Source organism: Ptychodera flava, chromosome 7, assembly GCF_041260155.1.
Source record: "Ptychodera flava strain L36383 chromosome 7, AS_Pfla_20210202, whole genome shotgun sequence".
In the NCBI taxonomy this organism is placed as follows: domain Eukaryota; kingdom Metazoa; phylum Hemichordata; class Enteropneusta; family Ptychoderidae; genus Ptychodera; species Ptychodera flava.
The window spans coordinates 19,026,682-19,047,948 of NC_091934.1; the positions used below are offsets into that span (position 1 = coordinate 19,026,682).

The 21,267-nt window shown below is 36.4% G+C and overlaps 1 protein-coding gene across 3 annotated transcripts in view; it reads right to left on the minus strand.

Moving 5' to 3' along the window:
• LOC139136951 (rho guanine nucleotide exchange factor 10-like) overlaps positions 1–21,267 on the minus strand; it is a 60,977-nt gene that overhangs the window by 11,486 nt on the left and 28,224 nt on the right. The window contains exons 2-16 of one of the 3 annotated variants that reach the window (XM_070704821.1): positions 18,372–18,493; positions 15,483–15,726; positions 14,226–14,301; positions 13,129–13,301; positions 10,568–10,744; positions 8,892–9,008; positions 8,501–8,593; positions 7,667–7,837; positions 7,124–7,177; positions 5,409–5,500; positions 4,778–4,959; positions 3,369–3,594; positions 2,428–2,519; positions 1,598–1,719; positions 229–264 (exon numbers count right to left, since the gene is read on the minus strand). In XM_070704821.1, the coding sequence (XP_070560922.1) occupies positions 229–264; positions 1,598–1,719; positions 2,428–2,519; positions 3,369–3,594; positions 4,778–4,959; positions 5,409–5,500; positions 7,124–7,177; positions 7,667–7,837; positions 8,501–8,593; positions 8,892–9,008; positions 10,568–10,744; positions 13,129–13,301; positions 14,226–14,301; positions 15,483–15,726; positions 18,372–18,388 (1,872 nt within the window). In that variant the 5' untranslated portion in view covers positions 18,389–18,493. Of the gene's footprint in view, positions 1–228; positions 265–1,597; positions 1,720–2,427; positions 2,520–3,368; positions 3,595–4,777; positions 4,960–5,408; positions 5,501–7,123; positions 7,178–7,666; positions 7,838–8,500; positions 8,594–8,891; positions 9,009–10,567; positions 10,745–13,128; positions 13,302–14,225; positions 14,305–15,482; positions 15,727–18,371; positions 18,494–21,267 lie in introns of all 3 variants that reach the window. The other 2 variants (XM_070704820.1, XM_070704822.1) reach the window with 2 other exon arrangements.

A 21,267-nucleotide genomic window follows, 5' to 3' on the forward strand; every position in this document is an offset into this window, starting at 1 on the left:
GATGTTCTACACAGATCAGGCTGACATTTGTCAATTCTAGTTAAGAGGTGACTTTTAGCACAGAAATTAACCAGCTTCGTAGGTATTTCTGCCTTGGTTGACCTAAAGACATGCGAAACACGCCACTCCTTGCCGAGCTAAAAGTCCTGAGTTTCACGCGTTCTGAAAGCCCACGGGTATGGAAGACTTGGTAACTAGGGAATTGTTTTGTTTGACAGGGATACGGACCACGAGTTGTGTCTTCATCAATGCGTCCAGCAGGCCCTTTGGGAGGATGAGTGAGAAAAAATAAGAGATGAGAAATGTATAAGATGAAACGTGATCAGATGAAGGGAGAGTCTTGCATGAGGCAGCATCCCTTGATAATGATCACACACACGCACGTGTGAAAAGGTCACGGGAATGCTGGCGTTAGCACGGGTGCTTAAGGTAGAAATGCGCCTCATTGACAGATATTCGGACTCTCAAACTTTTACATTTCTTTTCTGATCTACCACTTATGGAGATCCATTTTAAAGCTTTTGGTGTAAGAAAACTTTTCATCATCTTTCAAAAATCAGAAATTTAATTTTTCTCCATAGAGTTACCAGAGGGATGGCGGCCATTTTGAATTTCAAATATTGATAAATCTTGGGTAATTTGTTTCTCTAGTACCAAAGTTTGAGAGGTGACCCCCGATTTTTATTCTTGATTTTGAAAGAGAATGGTTGAAATAATTCTTAAGGAAAGTTTGAGCAAAAGTTTAAGCTGTTCACTTTCGAGGCGCACGCAACCTTAATTCCTTGCTTTTACCCGTGAATCAGAAAAATTATTGCTGCTTGCTATTTTGACTCAATGTTCTACTTCTATAACACAACACAGCGCTGGCATGCCTATCGGTGTTACAGCTGTGAGAGCGGATATACAAGGCGGGGCGTGAGAGAAATCACATACTAAAAGACTATCATGTGCCAGTACCACTCATCACTATGCAAATATCCACTTAACAGACAACCTTATGATAACATTTAATACTCTGAGCATAGACAAGCCTGCATGGAAGCATTGTGTTTAAAATCTGCACACTTGAAGGAATAAACTCAAAACTAGAGTGCAAGAAAACGAGTAAAAATACACCTATATAGTCCCATTTTATAAAAAAGCAAATGCGGTTATTTGTATATTTTTGTAAGAAAAAAGGTGTGGTTTTGTTTTTCATAGGAAGAGAGAGAGAATGGTACAGTAAAGAAAAAAACAGAGCAGTTTTGTTCCGTTGAAATTGACATTCATCAATTCCATTTTTTTATACTTACTGTTCCTGTTGCATATTTCTGAAACGATATCACACAGACACAAAAAGCAGTTTGGCATTACCCTAATACTTCACAGTTAGGCACATTACCCAATGGTGTTTCTCGTAAGTAACATTTTCTGTGAAGCACTCACAAGTTCTCTATATAATGCACAACAAACTGAATTGCACAGTGATCTATGAAGAAACCGTCCCTGACTACAGCATATGAAAGGATGCCATGAACACGTTGAGAATCCGGCGACAAGTTGGCAAAATATCAGCCAATTGGCTTATTGAATATAAAAAAACTGACCAATGACATACCTTCATGGATTGTTTAGGGGATGTGACTGCTACAGGAAGTGATGTCATCATCAGAGGCAAGCTTGTGATGTCCAGCTTGCCTTCTTCATCAGGGTCATACCAGGCTGGGTTATTGCGAGATTCTGCCAAGGCAAACACAGTAAATATAGACCCAAAGAATCAAGATCTGTGCCCAACAGTTATCAATATGAATGATACATTAGATGCTTAACCCTTTGACCCTGGCTCGAAAAAATTGTCTGTATGATGTCATAGGTCACCAGGGGGTCAGGGTGCAAAGGGTTAATGTACTTTAATCTTTTTTATACCTGTTCCCAATAAAAAAGTGCAGTTCAGTGTATTTGCAATCTTGATGATGCTAGGATTGTGTAGAAAAGAGCCTATTGGCCTTCTTTGTGCATTTTCTAGCATTACCCCTCTAAAAAACTGTGACTGCTTCTTGCCATTTGTTTAAGGTCAAAACCCCCTCCCCCTCCTCCTGAACGAAAGTTCAAAAGTGTGAAATGTTAGTGAGTAATGAGAGTACAATTTAGCAATGATAGCCTCCTATAGAAGTGATGCTTTCAACACAGCAATTTTCAGTATCTAGCTGTTTCTCTTCATTGATCAAAGATTTTTGTATTTTTTCTTGGAAAGGTCTCATATATATATTGCTTTTCAGCCCCATTAAGTGGTAAACCAGAAAAGTAATGAAAAAATTTAGAGCCTGAATATCTGTGGCCGAGGCGCATGCGACCTTAAATGGATCTGTGATAGCAAAAACTTTAGCAAGAAAAGGTGTCACTCTGCCACTACTGAGAACCAACCTCTGCCGAAATTAAAATACTCACGTAAGGCAAGTTTGGCCATTTCCAGATCAGCTATCCAGTTGGTCTTGTCCTTGTGGTGTTTGGCTTTCAAAGTGACAATGGTTGTACCAGATCTGGCAAAAAAGAGAAAGAAGTTTTGTAAAATATTATTCCACACTGTAGGAATTATAAAATCAAGGTTATATCCGACATATTGCTTACTCATATTACAGATCAATGTTCTTGAATAAATAGTCATTTGTGAAAACTTTTCAATGTCAATAGGTACTATTTCCGTGGGAAAGGCCTGAACTGGCTGGCTAGAAATAATTTCTGAAGCTCTGGGTCAAAAGTATTAAGAACATATAGAAAGAAAAAATAAAACTGACATTCATGGTACTATGAAGTTCTTGTTCAAAGTATACACATATTTTGATAACCCTTTTGAGCACCAAAATCAATTTTCATTGCCTTTATAAAATATATCCCATTCAATTTTTTTCAGATTTTCGTCCAAATTTTGATAAAAAACTGTAGCTGATGAAATGTGATGTCCATTTGGTCCAAAATAATAAAAAAAATTACAGAAAAATTCATAAAAATTGGTAAAATTTTGCACTAAAATTTTGGTGGGAAAAATTACAGCACTCAAAGGGTTAATGTACTACTATGTAGAAGCGGACATGTCAAAGTTCATTGCAAGCTTCATATCATGACAGCTATTCTGAACAGTCAAATGCAGACACCTCTCTTTGGGTTAGTTTATTTTGACACAGTGGTGCCTGTGTGTGTATGGTGTGCGTGTATGTGGTGTGTGTGTGCTGGTAGGTAGGTATGTACTGTCCATATGAATCAATAGATGCACGGGTGCATGGATGTGTGTATGTATACTTTGTCTCTTTTTGTAAACTGTGGGCCAGGTATGACTTATCATCTACATGACACAAGAAAGAACTGATTCGGCCATCCAGAGTGCCACCTACTTTCCGGTTGCTGGGAGAGACAGCTGTATTTTACAAGAATCTGCAGCGCGGATCTCTTCATCTTTCCGTGCTATCAAGGTGTGGATGTAGTTTATCCAGGTGTCCACGGACGCTGAGTTGAACGTCTTGTAGGTGCGTTTCAACAACTTCACTTCAGCCCCAAACTTCTCAGCGATTGCCAAGTCGTTCAATAGGTCCTCCCTCTCGGCGTAAAGTTTGCCCGTCCCTGTGTTTGATTGAGATTGTAGAAATTTCAGCATAGTTGACAATATGACTCAAATAGCTACTGCAATGCCCATGTTTGACTTTACATGTGCTGTACTTCACCCCTTTAAAGCATCTCAACTTGGTATGACCTCCCTATATTCAATGGTATTATGGAGACAGTGCAGGGAAAATTAGTAGTTTCTGTTCAAAGTGACAATTGGCGACAATGTTTAACCCTTTGAATGCTGTAATTTTTTTCCCACCAAAATTTTAGTGCAAATTTACCAGTTTATGAATTTTTCTGTAACTATTTTGATTATTTTGGACCAAAAGGATATCATATTTCATTGGCTACAGTTTTTTACCAAAATGTTGTAAAAAACTCTGAAAAAAATAGACTTTGGTATATTTTATGAAGGCGACAAAAATTGACTTTGGCGTTCAAAGGGTTAATAATTAAGCACCATCATTTCATAACAAAGAAATCATTGCCACTTTTCTCTCTTCAACATTTGGTAAATGTAAAAAAGAATGTGTCAAAGTCAGTGAATAATTTTCATACTGAATTTGTTCTTCAAATAGTCAATATACAGAAGTTGCTGCATGCATGCAAGCATCATGATGAATGAAAATCATCAAAACACAGGCAGACAGTACATAGCAATAATATCAACATTTCACGAATATGCTCAAAAATGCTGAAACCTTGAGCCACACTGCCAAGATCATGAATTACTGTAAAAACCCTATTAATTCTACCAATATAATAACTCAACCACCCTTTTTTTTCCTCAAAACATTATTATTAATTCGACCACAGAGGGAAATTGAGACTTTCTCAATCTCTCATAATTCAACCAACCAATCATGACTACTGTTTTGAACATTTTATGTTCGATAAAATACACAGAACACTACAATGTAGAGCACACAATGTCTCAGTTGGGACTTCAGGAATGTCACCTTTATATGTTTCAATCTTCCAAGAAGGAAAGCATATCACTTATGAACTGAAAAAGTTGAAATCCCTAATAATTCAACCCCTAAAATTATTTTAGCTTTGTGAATTTTCTAATAATTCAACTATTTAAAATCGTAATTATTTTTTCGGGTCAAATTAATAGGGGTTTTATGGTACTTTTTTTTCACCACATTTTATTCTGAATGAAACCCTCGTCTGGAAAATGACGTTCACAACCCACCTTTCCCCGTCAGTGTGCCCTTGTTTCCATGTCCCAACGAGAGGGTTGACTTCCCGGCATTTTTCTCCGAGGAGTAGATTGCGGAATCTAGGGGCTCTAGGACATCAACGTCTCTCAGCGGTACGCTCCACTTCAGTTTATACTTTGGTCCGGATGGATCGTACGAGCCAGCAAATGTTGATCTGTTGGAACAGAAAACAGCAAAGGGCACACTTTACATTCAGGTAGAATCCGCCTTGGGGACAGATATCGGACTCTCAAATTTTTATACTAATTCTCTGACCTACCACTTGTGGGGACTCATTTTGATGCTCTTGGAGTAAGGAAGGAAGACTTTCATAGTCCAATTTTTTTGAAAACAAAAAGAATAAAAGTAGATTTTTGAGATGTGACCAAAAAAGGGCAAAATCATGCATGATTTTTGAAAATACTAAAAAAATATTTAGGCTTGGAGAGTTTTCGATACGGTACGTAGGGTTACCGGAAAAACACACACTTTTATTTTGCCTAATAAGGAAATGCAATTTATTTTGTCCAGCAGTTGTATCTTGACTGTGCAGATCATGCTTGCATTGATCAACACATTGTCAGGTCTTCTGAGTAGAAAGACAATGGCGATTCTTGGACTTACTTGTGTACCACCAACGCACAGATCACAAGATCTGTCAACATGAATATACGTCTTTCATTGATTTTCGCCTCCTCACCGGAACTGTTGTAATTCTGTGAAAAAAATGTAGAAATATTCTTTGGTTACTTGTGGAAGCTTCAGTTTGGCCTGTTGTCAAACAACTTGATCTGGGCCTATCAGGTCCAATGATAACATCAATGTTTGATGTCAAGAGTGTGCTTGGCACGTGTCTTTTCATGACTTGGCGGTATCGTTTAAAAGTGAGAGTTCAAAAACCAATCGACCTTTGAACCCTGAATATCATGTCATAGGTCAATAGGGTGGAGTTCAAAAGGTTAAATGGGAAACCAACATTGTTGGTGAAAAAAAATTGTCACTGCTATGCAATACGTGAATTTCATGTCAGTACTTAATATAAGAGACTGTTAGAAGAAGTTTAGTTATTAATGTTGTTACTGTGTAAATTTCAACAGCCTCATTTCTGAAGTAAAACAAAATTACATTACTGTCCGACATTTCCCCTGAGATGAAAGAAACCACAGGTACAGTATGTTAGCAAACAACTTGTGAGGCAATTCGTTGTCAATTCCCTCCATTCGCTTAATGACAAGAAATCAGAAATATACAGCAAACGAAATAAAAAGTCACATGCAGGTAAAAACCAAAATTAACGGCAAACGGTGAAAGGAAATCATAAAGAAAATGTTACTGATCTTAGTCAGGCACCGGAATTAAGGAACTTACTTCATCCTACATGCAAGAAAGAAAATACAAAAAAGAAGTAATACCAGGCGACATATATAACAAACAAACAACACTATAAAAACATATACATCATTGAGGAAGTGGGTACACTTTATATTGTTATTTCTTAAGCAAGAATGCACATGTGTTTGCCGGGAAATGCTGTTTCATCTTTAGCCACTCCTAAAATGGCAAGTCGGCATTTTGTCGTAGTTAAAAGATGTAAAAGATGAAGGTGATAATTATTGTGGCATGAAAGAAAGCTTACATGCATTATACAAACTACAAGTAAATAGATTTTTTTCGTTTGACAAAGATACATTTTTTCCTCAGGTTTTTTTCTTATTCCTCACAATCACTTTCATTTCATGGTGGATAAGACTTAACAAGGTGACTTTGGCTCTCACTTTGTCAGTCACGTGTACCCATGACACAAATTTTTACAAACACCAAAAGTAACACGTAGATTATTGTTGTTAGAGTTGCACCTTTAAGAAGTGATGACATTAATGCATTTACCTAACAATCGATTGAATATGACAGGTGAAAGAAGGCAACGTAATGGTAGAAATGGGTGAAAGGTGTACTGTTCACAATGTTGAGAAACATGGAGATATTCAAAATCAACAGTTTTGAATGAAAGCAATACAATATTTCTCAGTTTATCAGTTTACCCTGGCTGAGAAACGAAATAATGGATTCACAATCAATTTTGTTTGGTGCAGCGCATATTGGGATTAAATCAAGTGGTTCTGCGGCCCGGCTTGCAGGTTCTCCACACATCTGTTGTGACAAAAATATTACAGTGTTCACAGTGAACATGCCCAAAAATGTTTCTCAAGTCGGTTGGACATAGCCATATACCAATGCTATAGGGTGCCAGGGCTTGGTTATAGTTCATAGGGCCTGTACTCCCCCGTATGGCTGCTAACATTGTTGATGGAAAAACAATCAGTGATTAAAGTACTCACTATTTGCAGCATATCATCTTGTCTGATCAGACACCTGTTGGTGGACGTTGTGGCCTGCAACATGAATAGGTTACATTTCATTTATTGTCACTTTGATGGTTTCATTGCCATAATTTGGTCAAAACCAAGTGTTATCTTGGGTGATAGTGGACCCTGGTTCACAAGAAATCTGGGAAGAGGGGTGGGGGCAATTGGGTCAAGAAATTATGATAAATCACCATGTTTTCAAAGATTTGTAGCAGCGATGTAGTGTTTAGAGTATAATCAATGTGTGAAGTGTGACCCAACACACGAAAACCTGAACTTGGACAAGTCTTGTTCAGTTAGCAATGCTATGAAATTCAAGATAATCACTGAAGTAACACGTTTTTTAATTTTGTCATCAATATATTGCAGTGAAATATTCTACAAAACTTTCAAACAGAAACCGGTGTATGTTGCATATAAAAACCTCAACAAAATTTGGCTTTTTCCCCTCTAGAGGGCTCCCTACAATTCTACTTTTTCCCTCTGGAGGGCTCCCTACACAACAGGGCTACTCACCTTTGTGGAGAACTTGACATTGAGGTTTTTCAGAACTTGTCTGACTTCATGCCTCTGTTCAGCTTGTCTCTTCCTCTCATTGAGTCTGCCTGCTAGTGTCTCCAGTCTGGTCAGTGCTAGTTGCAGAGACATCCGGTCTTGATGGCCCTGTGGTGTGTGCTTTAAGAGATCCTGTATGGAAAGGAATTGGGCATGTTAATGTTTTACCCCTTCTAAATAGCATACAAACCTAGCTACTCAATTGAAAATAGCTGTCCCTCACTAATTCTTGGCAATAAGGGGAGTTACAGAATTCTGTATTTGTATATTACGGGCAACTGAAATCTGATTACTCAAAGTTGTTAACCCTTTGAGTACCAAAGTCATAATTTGTCACCTTTATAAAATATCCCGAAGTCAATTTTTTCAGATTTTTGCCAAACTTTTGATAAAAAAATGTAGCCTATGAAATGTGATGTCTATTTGGTCCAAAATTATCAAAAAAAATTACAGAAAAATTCATATGAACGGTAAAATGTTGCACTAAAATTTTGCTGGGAAAAATTATAGCACTCAAAGGATTAAATATTTTAGTAGTTGAGGATAATCACCAATCACAATTTAAAGTACATGCTAATATCTGAAAACACATAAAGTATAAGGTCACAAAAGTTTTTCAAGTAGACCCTGACACTTTATTCAGAGCGGATCTTGTTTTTTTCCAACCATTTGTCTGAAATTACAAAGATTTTCAAAGCCTTGAAACTGGATTAGGTAAGACTGATATCAAAGTGCGATCCAAATCCCTGAAGTATCAGGCCTGTGTGAGAGATGAAACAGATGGCAATATTTTACCTGCAGAAGGCATATGAACTGTGGAAATCTCTGAATGGGTTTCAGCATCATTCCTTGAAGATCTAACCTGTCTTCATTCTTGCTTTGTCTCTCCTGGAAAAGAAAATCATACCATGAACAAGACGAACATCTTATCAACTCATCAAGTTAAACACTGTACCTTCCAGGAACACAAAGACTTGTGACCTCTGACCTCCAATCTCTTTGTTTGCCATTTGTCCTGCCTCAGAGTGACACCTAACAGCAAAGAAGAAACTTGTCACACTGCAACGGCCAACTGCAAGGCTTGAATTTCCCCATTCTAAATACGCAAGAATAACAAAACAAAAGTATTGACTCCTTCACCAATGAGGGCGCTACATGAGATAATTGCATATTCTGATATACTTGCCTTGAGGAATTCCTCAAAGGATGGCTTGCTGGCACAGGCTTTTTTCATGGTTTCCATTGCTGTGGTGAAATTATTGACATAAACACTGTAGGCTGCCAGCACCATAGACTTAGAAAACTAAAAATAGAAAGCAAAACAGAAAATCAAAATATTATGTACATAATTATCGTGTAAGTAACACCATACACTGTTATAGTAAAGACCAAAATTTTCATCATCTTAAATTGTTTTAATATCCTATATTTTTCATAAAATTGATTTTTAATGCTTTTAATGCTTTAATTTGAATTTTTTTGGTTCTGCTTGAATGTTGTCAATTTGGATGCGTAAAATGCGCTGAACAGTATGTGTAATGCATTTGTTAAGGTATCAATAATGATACAACAAACTTTTGTTGGGGTCTAGTCTAAAGAAAAGCCTTGCATCCTTTCTGCCTCCCCCCAAAAATAACACCAGAATTAAATAAAAATTATATGCACATCATGGCAAGACTATAGAGTTATCCGAAAATAAAAATAATTGGGGCTGACATCAGATATCCATTCTTTTGCTCAATGGTCTTGGTATTACACATCCAAATCTCGCCATGAAAAACATATAATTTTTAGTTTGATATATTTCTCTTTCCCTTCCCTGGAAAACAAGGAAATCAGATTAAACTTTACATTAGCAGAAATATTGCACAACTGTTTGTATACTGATCAGTTTATCCTTTGAGTGCCTAAGTCGATTTTTGTCGCCTTTATAAAATATATCCCAATCCATTTTTTTTCCGATTTTTGCCAAAATTTTGATAAAAAACTGAAGCCTATGAAGAAAATGTCAATTTAGTCCAAAATTATCACAAAAATAACAGAAAAATTCATAAAAATTGGTAAAATGTTGCACTAAAATTTTGTAGGGAAAAATTACAGCACTCAAAGAGTTAATCATACATATATTGACTGTTTCTACAGGAGTAATACTAAACACTAAATTAAATGAAGTTGAATTCAGTAAGTGTATTTTGTTATTCAATGTACAATTCACTGGCTTGTGATGTATTGACCGAGTAGATAACCCATATTTCAATGCATTACAGATACACAGGCAGTGACTCCACCATAAATTTTCCGATACTGAATTCACACATAATATTTTACAACCCCTGCTGCAAATGATACAGTGGATGGGCTAGTGCGTCCAGTTTCTTCCTGTAGTGAATTTATCATTGATTTCTTGTAACCAAATGGCGGATCTGAGAAAATTTACAGGGCTGCCATACAGCTGATGGTAACTTGCTGCTTTTATTATGGCTAAAAGCTTGACTGCTGTGCTTTGTAAAATAATAAACTAGGCTGTGTGAACTAATAAAATATGATCACATTATTGTGACCCGAGCAATATTATGCAAATACTACTTGCATTATACATCATACAGATAACCACACAGGGCAATTAACAGGAGGAAAAAAATTAAAATAACCACAAATACATGAAGTATTGACTCTGAAGAAGGCTGAAAAAGTTTCTAAAATTGTTTTACAATTTTAGCGAATGATCAAAATGAGAGAATTCATTTATTTCCTTTAATATCAAGATCACTCCCTGTTGTATTGTAAATTCTCAGTTTCCACAGAAAATGATAAATACCAAAAAATTGAAATACTCAAATAGAACTTTACTGCCGTACTTACAGATGCCACAAAGACGTCTCCAAGGCACTGCACAGTGTCCCATTCCTTGACCCGTGCCGCCAGCGCTATCTGGAATATTCCATGGCATTGGTGGATCGCCCTGACTTGTTTGAATATGGTGTCCACTTTCTCCCGCTCAAGGATCTGGGAGCTGTTCTCCAAGGGCACCTGGTAATCCTGGGGAGAACGGCCACAAAAGCGGAAAATTAAAAAAAACAGCAAATTCTGCTCATTTCTAATGTCTGTTGTTGTGGAGGCAGTTTTCACGCTGCACATTGCACAAGCTCAAGAGATTTTTACAATGATTTGATCATGAGTTGCCGTTTATATTTTTTGAATTGTTGTGTATCTGGTGTCATGTACATGTATTCTGGTTTATCTATATCCCTTTACCTGCCAAGTTCATATTTCATCATCAGGTCAAGTTGGTTAAAACTAGTGAAGACAAAACATGTCCCATATGGTGCATTCTAACAAAGACTTGAAGATTTGAAGGTCCATGAAGACACAGATACTGTAAACAGAGTTTTACAGACTAAAGCTGCTATAATGCACCAAGCCAAGTGGGTGACAATACGTCATGTTCTGGCTCAATACCGCTTTTTACTGACTTGGCAGATGGGGGAGTGATACTGTCTGGCAGGTAAAGGGATATAGTGTTCTGTCTCTGTTTATTTTTGTCATGTGTACATGGCATTTCACAAAGTAATGACATTTCACCAAGTCTGAAGTTCAAATGCATATTAATGATTAACTGATAATAAAAACAGAAATACAGGAAATGTTCAAGAACGTAGTATGAAAGTACGTTTAGCAAAAGATTGTGAGCAAAGCATTGCACTGATATCTTCATCAACGCACTTGGTCATGCTTTACAATGCATTACATGGAAGCCTACAGAACAGGGCTGCGTGTTTGCCAGAATGAAATTATGAACTATCCTTTTGTCGCTATGGTTACTGTTTCTATGGTGATTTGCACAGACTGAAAGTGAGGCGTCTGATTGAAATGAGATGACAAGATTAGCCGGCTCCTGTCTTCGTCGCTAACTCTTTCAAATTCTTTTTATAGATTGGTCAAAGGAGGCGAGGGCAATAAACGTCCATCGCAAAGATTAAGCACCTCTAACATCCAATTTCAGCTAGATTGCGAACGACGGATTTCATTTATTTTTGCAGATTGCTTGTTCTCTACCAGTGTAATAGAACACTACTTTTCAAGTATTTATTTATTCTACGACCCAAAGTAACCTGATTTTTATCACACAATCTTATGATATGCAATTCTAGGCAAAGTAACATGATATATAAGGTAACAACACACACCTGGGAAACCTGCAGTGATATATAGCTTTAACTCTTTGAGTGCTGTAATTTTCCAACCAAAATTTTAGTGCAAATTTTACCAATTTGTATGAATTTTCCTGTAATTTCTGTGATAATTTTGAACCAAATGGATATCACATTTCATTGGCTACAGTTTCCTATCAAAATTTTGGCAAAAGTCTGAAAAAAAATTTACTTGGGATATTTTTAAAGGCGACAAAAATTGACTTTGGCGCTCAAAGGGTTAACCTTTTCAATGAATTGGATACCATTTTATTCTTCACCATGTTAGATTTGAAGCTCGGTAGACGCATGTGCATGAGGAAGCATTAATTTTTTTTCAATGACCAGCTAATGTACCATCTTGTCACACCATTTTCTTCCACTGACGTTCAAAGAGTTAACTTCCTAATTTCAGGACTGCAAAGCGCCCTCTACAGTTCAAGGGTGAACAATGCAGGAACAATATTATTATGAACGCCCAATAATAAGATCAATTCATCCAATCCATTAAATACATTTTATGTCTATTCAGAGCTACCTTCACAATAAATTGACCAAAATAATTATCTCTAATTTTAGATTGTGTCTCTTAAGGGGATTAAATCAAGCACAATATACATAGCTATTATTACAAACAAAATATATTAGGAGTAGCTATTTATGTCATTGAAATGATAAGATTGCTAAATGAAATGGTTGAAAATTTTCCATGGTATACAATACATTCTTTTGTATGATGAGAGCTTAAAGAGGGAAAAATTATTGAAATATGACAGATTTGAGAGATTTTTTTCTCATGAAAGCTGATCTGGGACATCGGTAACCCACTAAGATTGGGCTGGCAGGTTGTAGCAATCATGATGATTTGCGAATGTAGAGACAGACAGCGTTTGCAAATAGGGATGACTGGACATTTATTTTTTCATTCTCTATGTTATATGAGCATTCTGAATTTTAATATCATGTGATAAATTCTTAATGAGGCATGTTTATTTCCCGCCATCTGTCGCTAGATGGAGTCAGTCGGCAGATGGTCTTTGTGACGCAAACTGATGATTGAGGCACAGAGACTGAAAAAGAACACTTTGAACCATTGGTGCATATATACCTGAGTTCACGGTAACATTGTGACTAAATCCGAACACAGTTTTGCTTTCCTTTTGAGGTCAAAGGTTACAGACACTGTAAATCACCTGTAAGGGTTATAGACACTGTAAATCATCCATAACTCACATTTATAAGTTTTTTCAGCGTCCTGACATAGGAATTCTCACTGTCTATGATACTCTGCACGATATGTCTCCTTAAGATGTCTTCTTTACTGAGCCCCTCTGGCTCTGGTGGGAGTTCTGGTGGTGGGTGCCGACTGTCACAGATTGCAACATCTATGTAAGGACTCTCTTCCTCTGTAAGAAGTCAGTGAATTTACAAGACATTTAATTAATATATTTAGAAGACACTGGTTTTAATATATATATATATATATATATATATATATATATATATATATATAATTTAGGTTTATTTGCAACTGACAATCATATGTTTCATTACCATATTACACAAAACTCTATTAAAAAGTAGAACAATTCTCATCACCGAACAGTGCATTCATACATTAATTCACTGTTATGTGGTTTATCTCTTTTTTTATGTATAATTTTATGAAAATAGGTTTCCGTTGTATAACACATAATTGTCATAATTTTCAAATCCTGAAGTAAGTTGTCAGGTTGGAAATAGTGCCGGTTCACTTTTAGTCAAATGATGACTATGCAGCCAGCGGACGTCATCATGACGAGTTATCATGAAATGCTGTGGATATACTAGGCATTAAATAAGATGTTTGTAATATGTGTATGTATGCATATTACCTATCTATTTCTCTATCTCACATTATGTATGTTGTATGTATGTATTTATGTATGTATGTATGTGTGTGTATGTATGTATGTATGTATGTTACATGTATGCAGGTATGTATGCCATCATAGATACTTCACATACATACGTATGTATGTACGTATGTACGTACATACATACATACATACATACATAAATACATACATACATACATACATATATACATACATGCATGCATGTATGTAAGATTATGCAAGCATCAAGCATGCACAACAGCAAGTACTAAAAATTCAAGCATTCTACTGCAACACAAGATTGTAATTCCACAGACAGCATGCAATATCCACTATTTACAAAGCGCAGTACTTCAGTTCCTATTTACTGGTACAATTTTGTACAGCCTTCAGCGGTGTAGATCACTTATTGCAAAACACGACTGGAATGCCAATGCCAGACAGTGCACTGACCTTTATCGTCTTCCTGTTTGTCGTTGGGAGCTTTGCGGAAATCCAGGAGTCGCAGGACACCGTCCTCATCACGATGCTGCTTTGGAGGATAAACAAGACATGGAGAAGATGATAAAAAATTACTCTTTAATGTGTTTCTTAAATCATTAAATCAGAGACATTATGGCTCTTGTTCCAGGGTCAGGTTTGGGTTCCATGTATGGAAAACATCATTTATGTACATTGTGAAACCGCTGTAATATCTATTATCCGACCAACAGCTGCCTGAGTAAACCAACTCTCTCCAGATACCAAACAATTTTTTTCGCTAATATCTCGTTCTGTACACACTGTCTTCAAAATATCTCTCAGAGGCACTCTGGACACCTGCTATATGTAAACATGTCTCTGTGTCTGATGGGCTTTTATATGTACTTATCAGTCCGATTTTATCAGCAAGCCTTGATGTAATGCACTGAAAGGCATCATTGAAGGAGACAGTCACAACATTTTAAGAACATTTTAACAACAGGCATGTCTAGGAATTTCAGTTTTTTGGGGGGAACAGAAGCAGACTTAATGGAAAACATTCACAAAAAATTACCTGGTAAAAAAAAAGAGAGCATGAAAAATTATCAAAAGTTCTTATCCTCATTTTCAAGCAGCTTGGTCTAGATATCAGTATGACTAACAAAAATGCCTGTCTTGGTATACGACAGCTCACAATTCGAGAATGGTATATTTGGTATATCTGAGTAATTTCTGAACAAAATGATCACATAAGATTCATAGTATTCTTTTAATTGATAACATAAAAACAAATCACAACAAAAGTTTCATTGTAAAGAAAAATCATTATGGTTTTGCCATGAAAGGACTACAGGTACCAAAGGCACTGTAGCTGTAACTTTTTATGATTTTTTTGACTATTTTTGTTTTGTATGTCAAGTGCAACTCCTTGTTCTGCTCCCCAAAGCACGTTAAAACACCCACTTTTCAGCTTGACAACACAGTCTGTATACATGTAATGCACCGTAATTGTTTGAAATTTTGTCAAGACTAAAATTCACTTGTCAACGATAACAACTCGGCCTGTACATGTACAGGCTGATGAGCCGAGTACCTGAATCTAAACATGCTTTTGAGAGTTGAACAAGAAACAGTACTTGATACAAAGTTACAGCTTCTCGCGACTGACCATTTGAAACCTTGCCATCTCAGCCTGAAAACAACTTAGAGGAAGAAGTCTGCGTCTACGCACTGATTTTTAACATTTACCTCCGTTGATTCAAACTTCCGACTCCTCCCCGGGGTGCTCCTGGCTGACGCCTGCCGATTGACACCCGTTCCTTGAGGTGTGTCTTCGTAGTAGCTGTGGACATCGCTGTCGGCGCCACTCTCGTCTTCGTCCGACTTGTCCCACTCGTCGGAGCCCCAGCTGGAAAGGGAGTCTGTTTCCCCGGCGAATGCTGAGTTGTAGGCCGGAATGTCGTCGTAAAGGAGTTCATCATCGATGAAGAAACCTGTCAGTAGAATGACGTTGTTATTTGAGTCATGGTGGGTGTAGAATTGACCCTTTGAATGCAAAACTGAATTTTGGTTGCCTTTATAAAATATAACCTTTTTTGCAGATCCAGTAAATTTTTCTTCCAATTTTGTTCCAAAAGTTTTATCAAAAACTGTAGCTTAAAAAGTGATGTCAATGTGGTCCAAAATTATCAAAAAAAATGACAGAAAAACTTATCATCATTGGTAAAAATGTTGCACTAAAATTTTAGGGGGAAAAATTACAGTACTCAAAGGGTTAATTTTGTGAGATACGCTATTCCAAGGAGACAAAAAAAAAATACTTTCTATCATTCAACAGTATGATATGATGCTGAGACATCTGTGACAGGTACAATATGCAAAAAACATACTGGTATGTTGCGGTGGTGTACTATTTTATTTTGGGCATACGCAGACAATGGGATCACTTTAGCTAGACACAAGACTAATGCTTCCATTTACTAACTATTACCAGCGTTTTTCACATAAAATGAAATTTTTCTCGTCAACTTTTTCTCAGTCCTAACCTGCTATCCTACATTTCTCAAGACTGGTGAATTATTTTTTTTTTACAATTTTGTATGCAGTCCTTTTTCATCACACACTGATGAAGGGTTGCCCTAAAAATGTGTGAGAATTTTTTAATTGCTCCATTTCTCATATAGAACATTATCCCTGTTGTCTGTTTGTTTTTCTCCTGAAAATCTGGTTTGTTGTCTCACTTTGAATCTATCATTTTCAAGGGATGCACTACCTTTGGAGGGTTTTTTAAGTGACATGTGGAGTACTTTATTAAGAATACAAACGAGCTCAGACTGATGCACATCAAAAACAAATTTATGAAAGAATTTTGGGTGCATGACAGTTTAACATAAACTCTCCAATCTGTACAACATCAGAAACAGTGAGTAAAGCAAGGTTTGGATTCACCAAAACTTTATGACTGTTTTCTGCTGAAGTCAAATGGAAGGAGAGTACATGAGATGAAGGTTTTGAAAATTTTCATGATTTTAATTTTTAAATATACCAAGAATCACAGATGTCATTCAGAATGTTTGCCATACCGATAAACAGAATATATCATTTCATTTCACACGGGACAAGTTTAAAGCTTTGTCTCTATGGATTGTACTGTTTTTTCAAATTTGACACAAACATGACTACCAACCAAGATAAGAATAGAAAAAAAATGCATTTAATTAGAAAAAATGAAATATTGAAATATTTGAAAATTTTTCCTTTCTTTGAAATTTTGGTGCCCAACCAAGAAACTACAGTAGGGGGGATACAGTTTCTAAGTTTAGGTCTAATTTTTGCTTCAGAAACTACACTGTCTTGCTTATTCAATTTTGCTATTTCTTGGAAATACGTGCCAAGATATCTTGATTAATCGTGACAGTGAACATGCCTATCTCCAAAGGTGAACCCTATTCCACAAGCATGTCATCCCCATGGAAACACACACAAGGTCAGAACACGAGTTAGTTAAATTGACCCTGGCTATCTGGCACATATCACGAACTATGATGCTAAAAACATCAATATAAAAGGTCATTTTCATATCGTAGCCAAACTTGAATTTCTCCAAATCAGTTTGTTTGAATGTTTTCATCATTTTTCAATGGTCACAAATTTTGATGATTTTTTTCACCATTTTTTATTTTAATGTTAAAAACAGTTTCTTTTTCTACTCGGCAGACATGTTAAATATCCACTTCTTAGCTTGTAAACACAGCTCCTATATGTGTAAAATGTATCGTCATACTTTATGATTTTGAATTTTAGTTCTGGACAAGGCTTTACTTGTCAACAATAACACAGCAGTCTACAAATGTACAGTGTTGCAGCCAGGAATTTTAAATCAGGGGACACTGTGTCCCCACTACAGTTTATTTTGGGGGACATTTTGTACATTTTGGGGACAAAAAAAAGTTGTCCATCCAAATTTTGTATTATTTTACAACAAATTAGTTTACTGAACAAATTTCAAGCTACTAGGACCGGGTCATATGCTTGAATTCAGGCGATTGTAGCAGTCTACCATATCTCCATATCTGTCGCCAATCGACGGACTAGGGTCAAGCAATATGATATCAAGTGCAATTGTTTTAATTACTTTTAACCATGGCTAGCTCCGACAGTACGTATTTAAAGTGCAAGCCTGGAAATAATTATGCAAAACAAAGGCCATCGTTTAGTAACAGATATTACTTGTAGACTACATCCAACACAGTTGACCACAAGATCGTGCGCCCAGGTGACCCGCATCTACGCAAGAATGATGGGACAACGGGTTCCGTTTTGGGGGACATTTGTCACAAGGGCGCCGTCATGGCGGGGCAACACTGTTTGTACAGGTTGACAAGATAAAATACTGTGTAATTCAACATGCTTTCAGGAGAAGAACAAGAAACTGTAGTTGACATTAAAAACACAAAAGTGAAAAAATCAACTGGGCCTTTAATTAATGCCATGACAAGTATATTACAGGATCCCCTGATGAATATAACTGCATCTACCTTCTTTTTACAATAATATTGCATTAAACTCTCTTTCTCTACTTTTTAACACAACCCCTGCTTAACCAATAAAAAGTAGTTATTTTGGTCATGTGACGTCCCTTGCTCGGCAACCATGTCTGGTGCTCAGCTCTTCGTACAGGAGTGCAGCATCACCGGGCGAGTCAGAGCCAGCCATGGAAAATAATTTCACATCCTCGGACGGCTGGATACCTTCAAAACCTGAAAGACAGAACAGTACAGCTTGAGAAATGCAAAGCGAATTTCACAAAAGTAAAACTTGAGTACCGTACATAGCTCATACAGATTAGATAAGATGGTAGTCGCACTGAGTAGACAAACCATCCCCTCTTTGCATTTGATAAGCTAACAAAATGCCTAATAACATTGCAAAAACCGTAACCATGCTAATCAAGTTAGCTTGCTACCAAAGCCTCTAACAAAACATTTTTAAATTCAAAATTCAAGGGTTTACAGATTGACATTTGACCTCACATGGTTATCTGTGTGTATCTACAACAGGGATATAGAAAATTTTGGTTACAAGTGTAAATATAAGAGTATAGTTGGTTACGGGTACAGACTGGGCAGGCACATTAATATGTTATGCAAAATATCCCTATTCATAAAATCATTACCTATATATATCTATATATAGATATATATATATATATATATATATATATATATATATATATATATATATATATATATATATATATATATATATATATATATATATATATATATATATATATGTCAGTGCAAACATATACATGTGTGTGTGCGTCATTGAAATAAAATGGAAAGTGTGAAACAAATCCTACTCCTAGCCGATGAAAACCTCTAGGGAGTTACTGATCTGTGTGGTGAATGCAACAGAAATCAGATTTCAATTATTTGACAACATGTGTGCGCACACACATGAGGATATGGTGGTGGACGTCATAAATATTTCACACATTCAGGACAGGAAGACATTTTACTTGAAAAGTCAGAGTTTCACTCCTTTTTTTTCACAAAATTCTGCTCCTTTCTGGAGTCACTGTATTAAGTACGATTATTCAAGACTATTGCATAAACGTTTGATTTTGCTTGGCAGATTATCCACACAGGTGCCAGTCTAATATTCCCTTATCGAGAAACAAAAATTGTGCAAATCTTTGCAATTCCCGTTTGTGCAATTTGAGCATATTATCAGAGTATGTCATAACCTTTTTACAAAACCCCATCTGTACTGGCAGAAGCCTTTTATTTTTTATGTGATATGGAGGCTCCGCATAAAACTTTCATAACTAAAGCTTCACACTTAAGTTTTCATGACTGTTAGTGTTACTGCACAAATCATAAAATACCCATGGCTGAGGATATAGACTTTCTGTTATTAAGTCAGCGGAACGCTGACATGCATATTGAACGTTAATTTGCTATTACGACTTTGCGGCTGCCATGGAAATGGGGAAAACAGGCTTTGTGATGTTATTCATGAAAATTACAGCCACAAAGCGTAATTGAGGCTCGTGGACACACCTGATGCAAATGCTTCACATGACTACTGAAATTTGTCCGACATAAGACATTTTTTAATCAGATATAAGAAAGCAGCATGTACAGGTGATAGATTCAATTATTGGACACTGTGCCCTCAAGTGCAAGAATTATATTGCAAAGGAAATACTTTCTAGGCTTCACACTGTTGTCATAAGCATAGCTTAAGGTGGTATGTGCCTCGGGGACAGATATTCAGGCTCTGGGTTTTTTAAATATTGTTCTGGTCTACCACTTGTGGGGGCTCATTTTAAAGCTTTTGGTGTAAGAAATACTTTTATCATCTTAGTTTTTCGAAAATTGAATATTTTTTTTTTCCTCATAGATTTAACACAAAGGTGGCGGCCATTTTGAATTTCAAATATTGGTAAATGTTAGGTAATTTGTCTCCCTAGTACAAAACTTTGCAGATTACTATATATACCCCTCATTTTTTTCTTGATTTGGTAAAAGTACGATTGAAAGTTTCACTGAGGAAAGTTTGAGTGAAAGCTTAAGTCTTTGATATTCAAGGCGCACACTACCTTAATATAACTTAAAGTAACTGTTTCTCTATGAATTTAAACATTACATCATATAACTGTCGAGGGATCAAATCATCCATTCAAACGGTTAAAGATATCTGCGATTCATGCGATGTGTGTTTTTTACAAGAGCATTGGCTCACGAAATCAGAGTTGGCGTCGCTTTCACAGATCAGTGACGATTTCTATGCAATTGGAGAGACTGCTATGAATGATGAGTCAGGTGTACGATTTGGCCGGCCATATGGTGGCGTAGCCATTTTATGGAGAAAATCACTAAAAAGCGTTAATATTAAGCGCTATGATGATAGTCGATTAATTGGTTTAGAGATTGGCCATGGCTCTAGTTCTCTCTTGCTTATTAATATTTATATGCCAACTGAAAATAATGAAAACCACCATGTTTTCCTTGAGTACTTACAAAAAGTTCAACACTGTATGGTGGAAACTCCGACCAATGCCGTCATGGTTATGGGCGATTGGAACGCAAATGTTCATAAATCGTCTTTTGGTAATGAAATGATGTCTTTTTGCAATGATAATAATCTTATTTGCTCAGACCTTAGTCTGTTAGAGGGTAACAACCCAAATAATTTTACATATATCAGCGAAGCACATCATACTACGTCATGGCTTGACCATTGTGTCTCCACTGTCACTGCCCACAACGCCATCACAGATATTTCCATTTTACATCAATACATAGGGTCAGATCACTTTCCTATAAATGTGTGTTGTAATCTTAATGACCTTCAGAAGTATGAATTGACAAAGTCTCATTTTGACAAAACTGGTTATATTAATTGGTCCTCTTTGGATGATTATTCTCTGTCAAAATATCACTCTTTAACAGGTGACAAACTCAGTAAAATCAAATCTCTAGCCAGGTGTTTGGATGCCATGATGTTCACTGTAATAATCCTT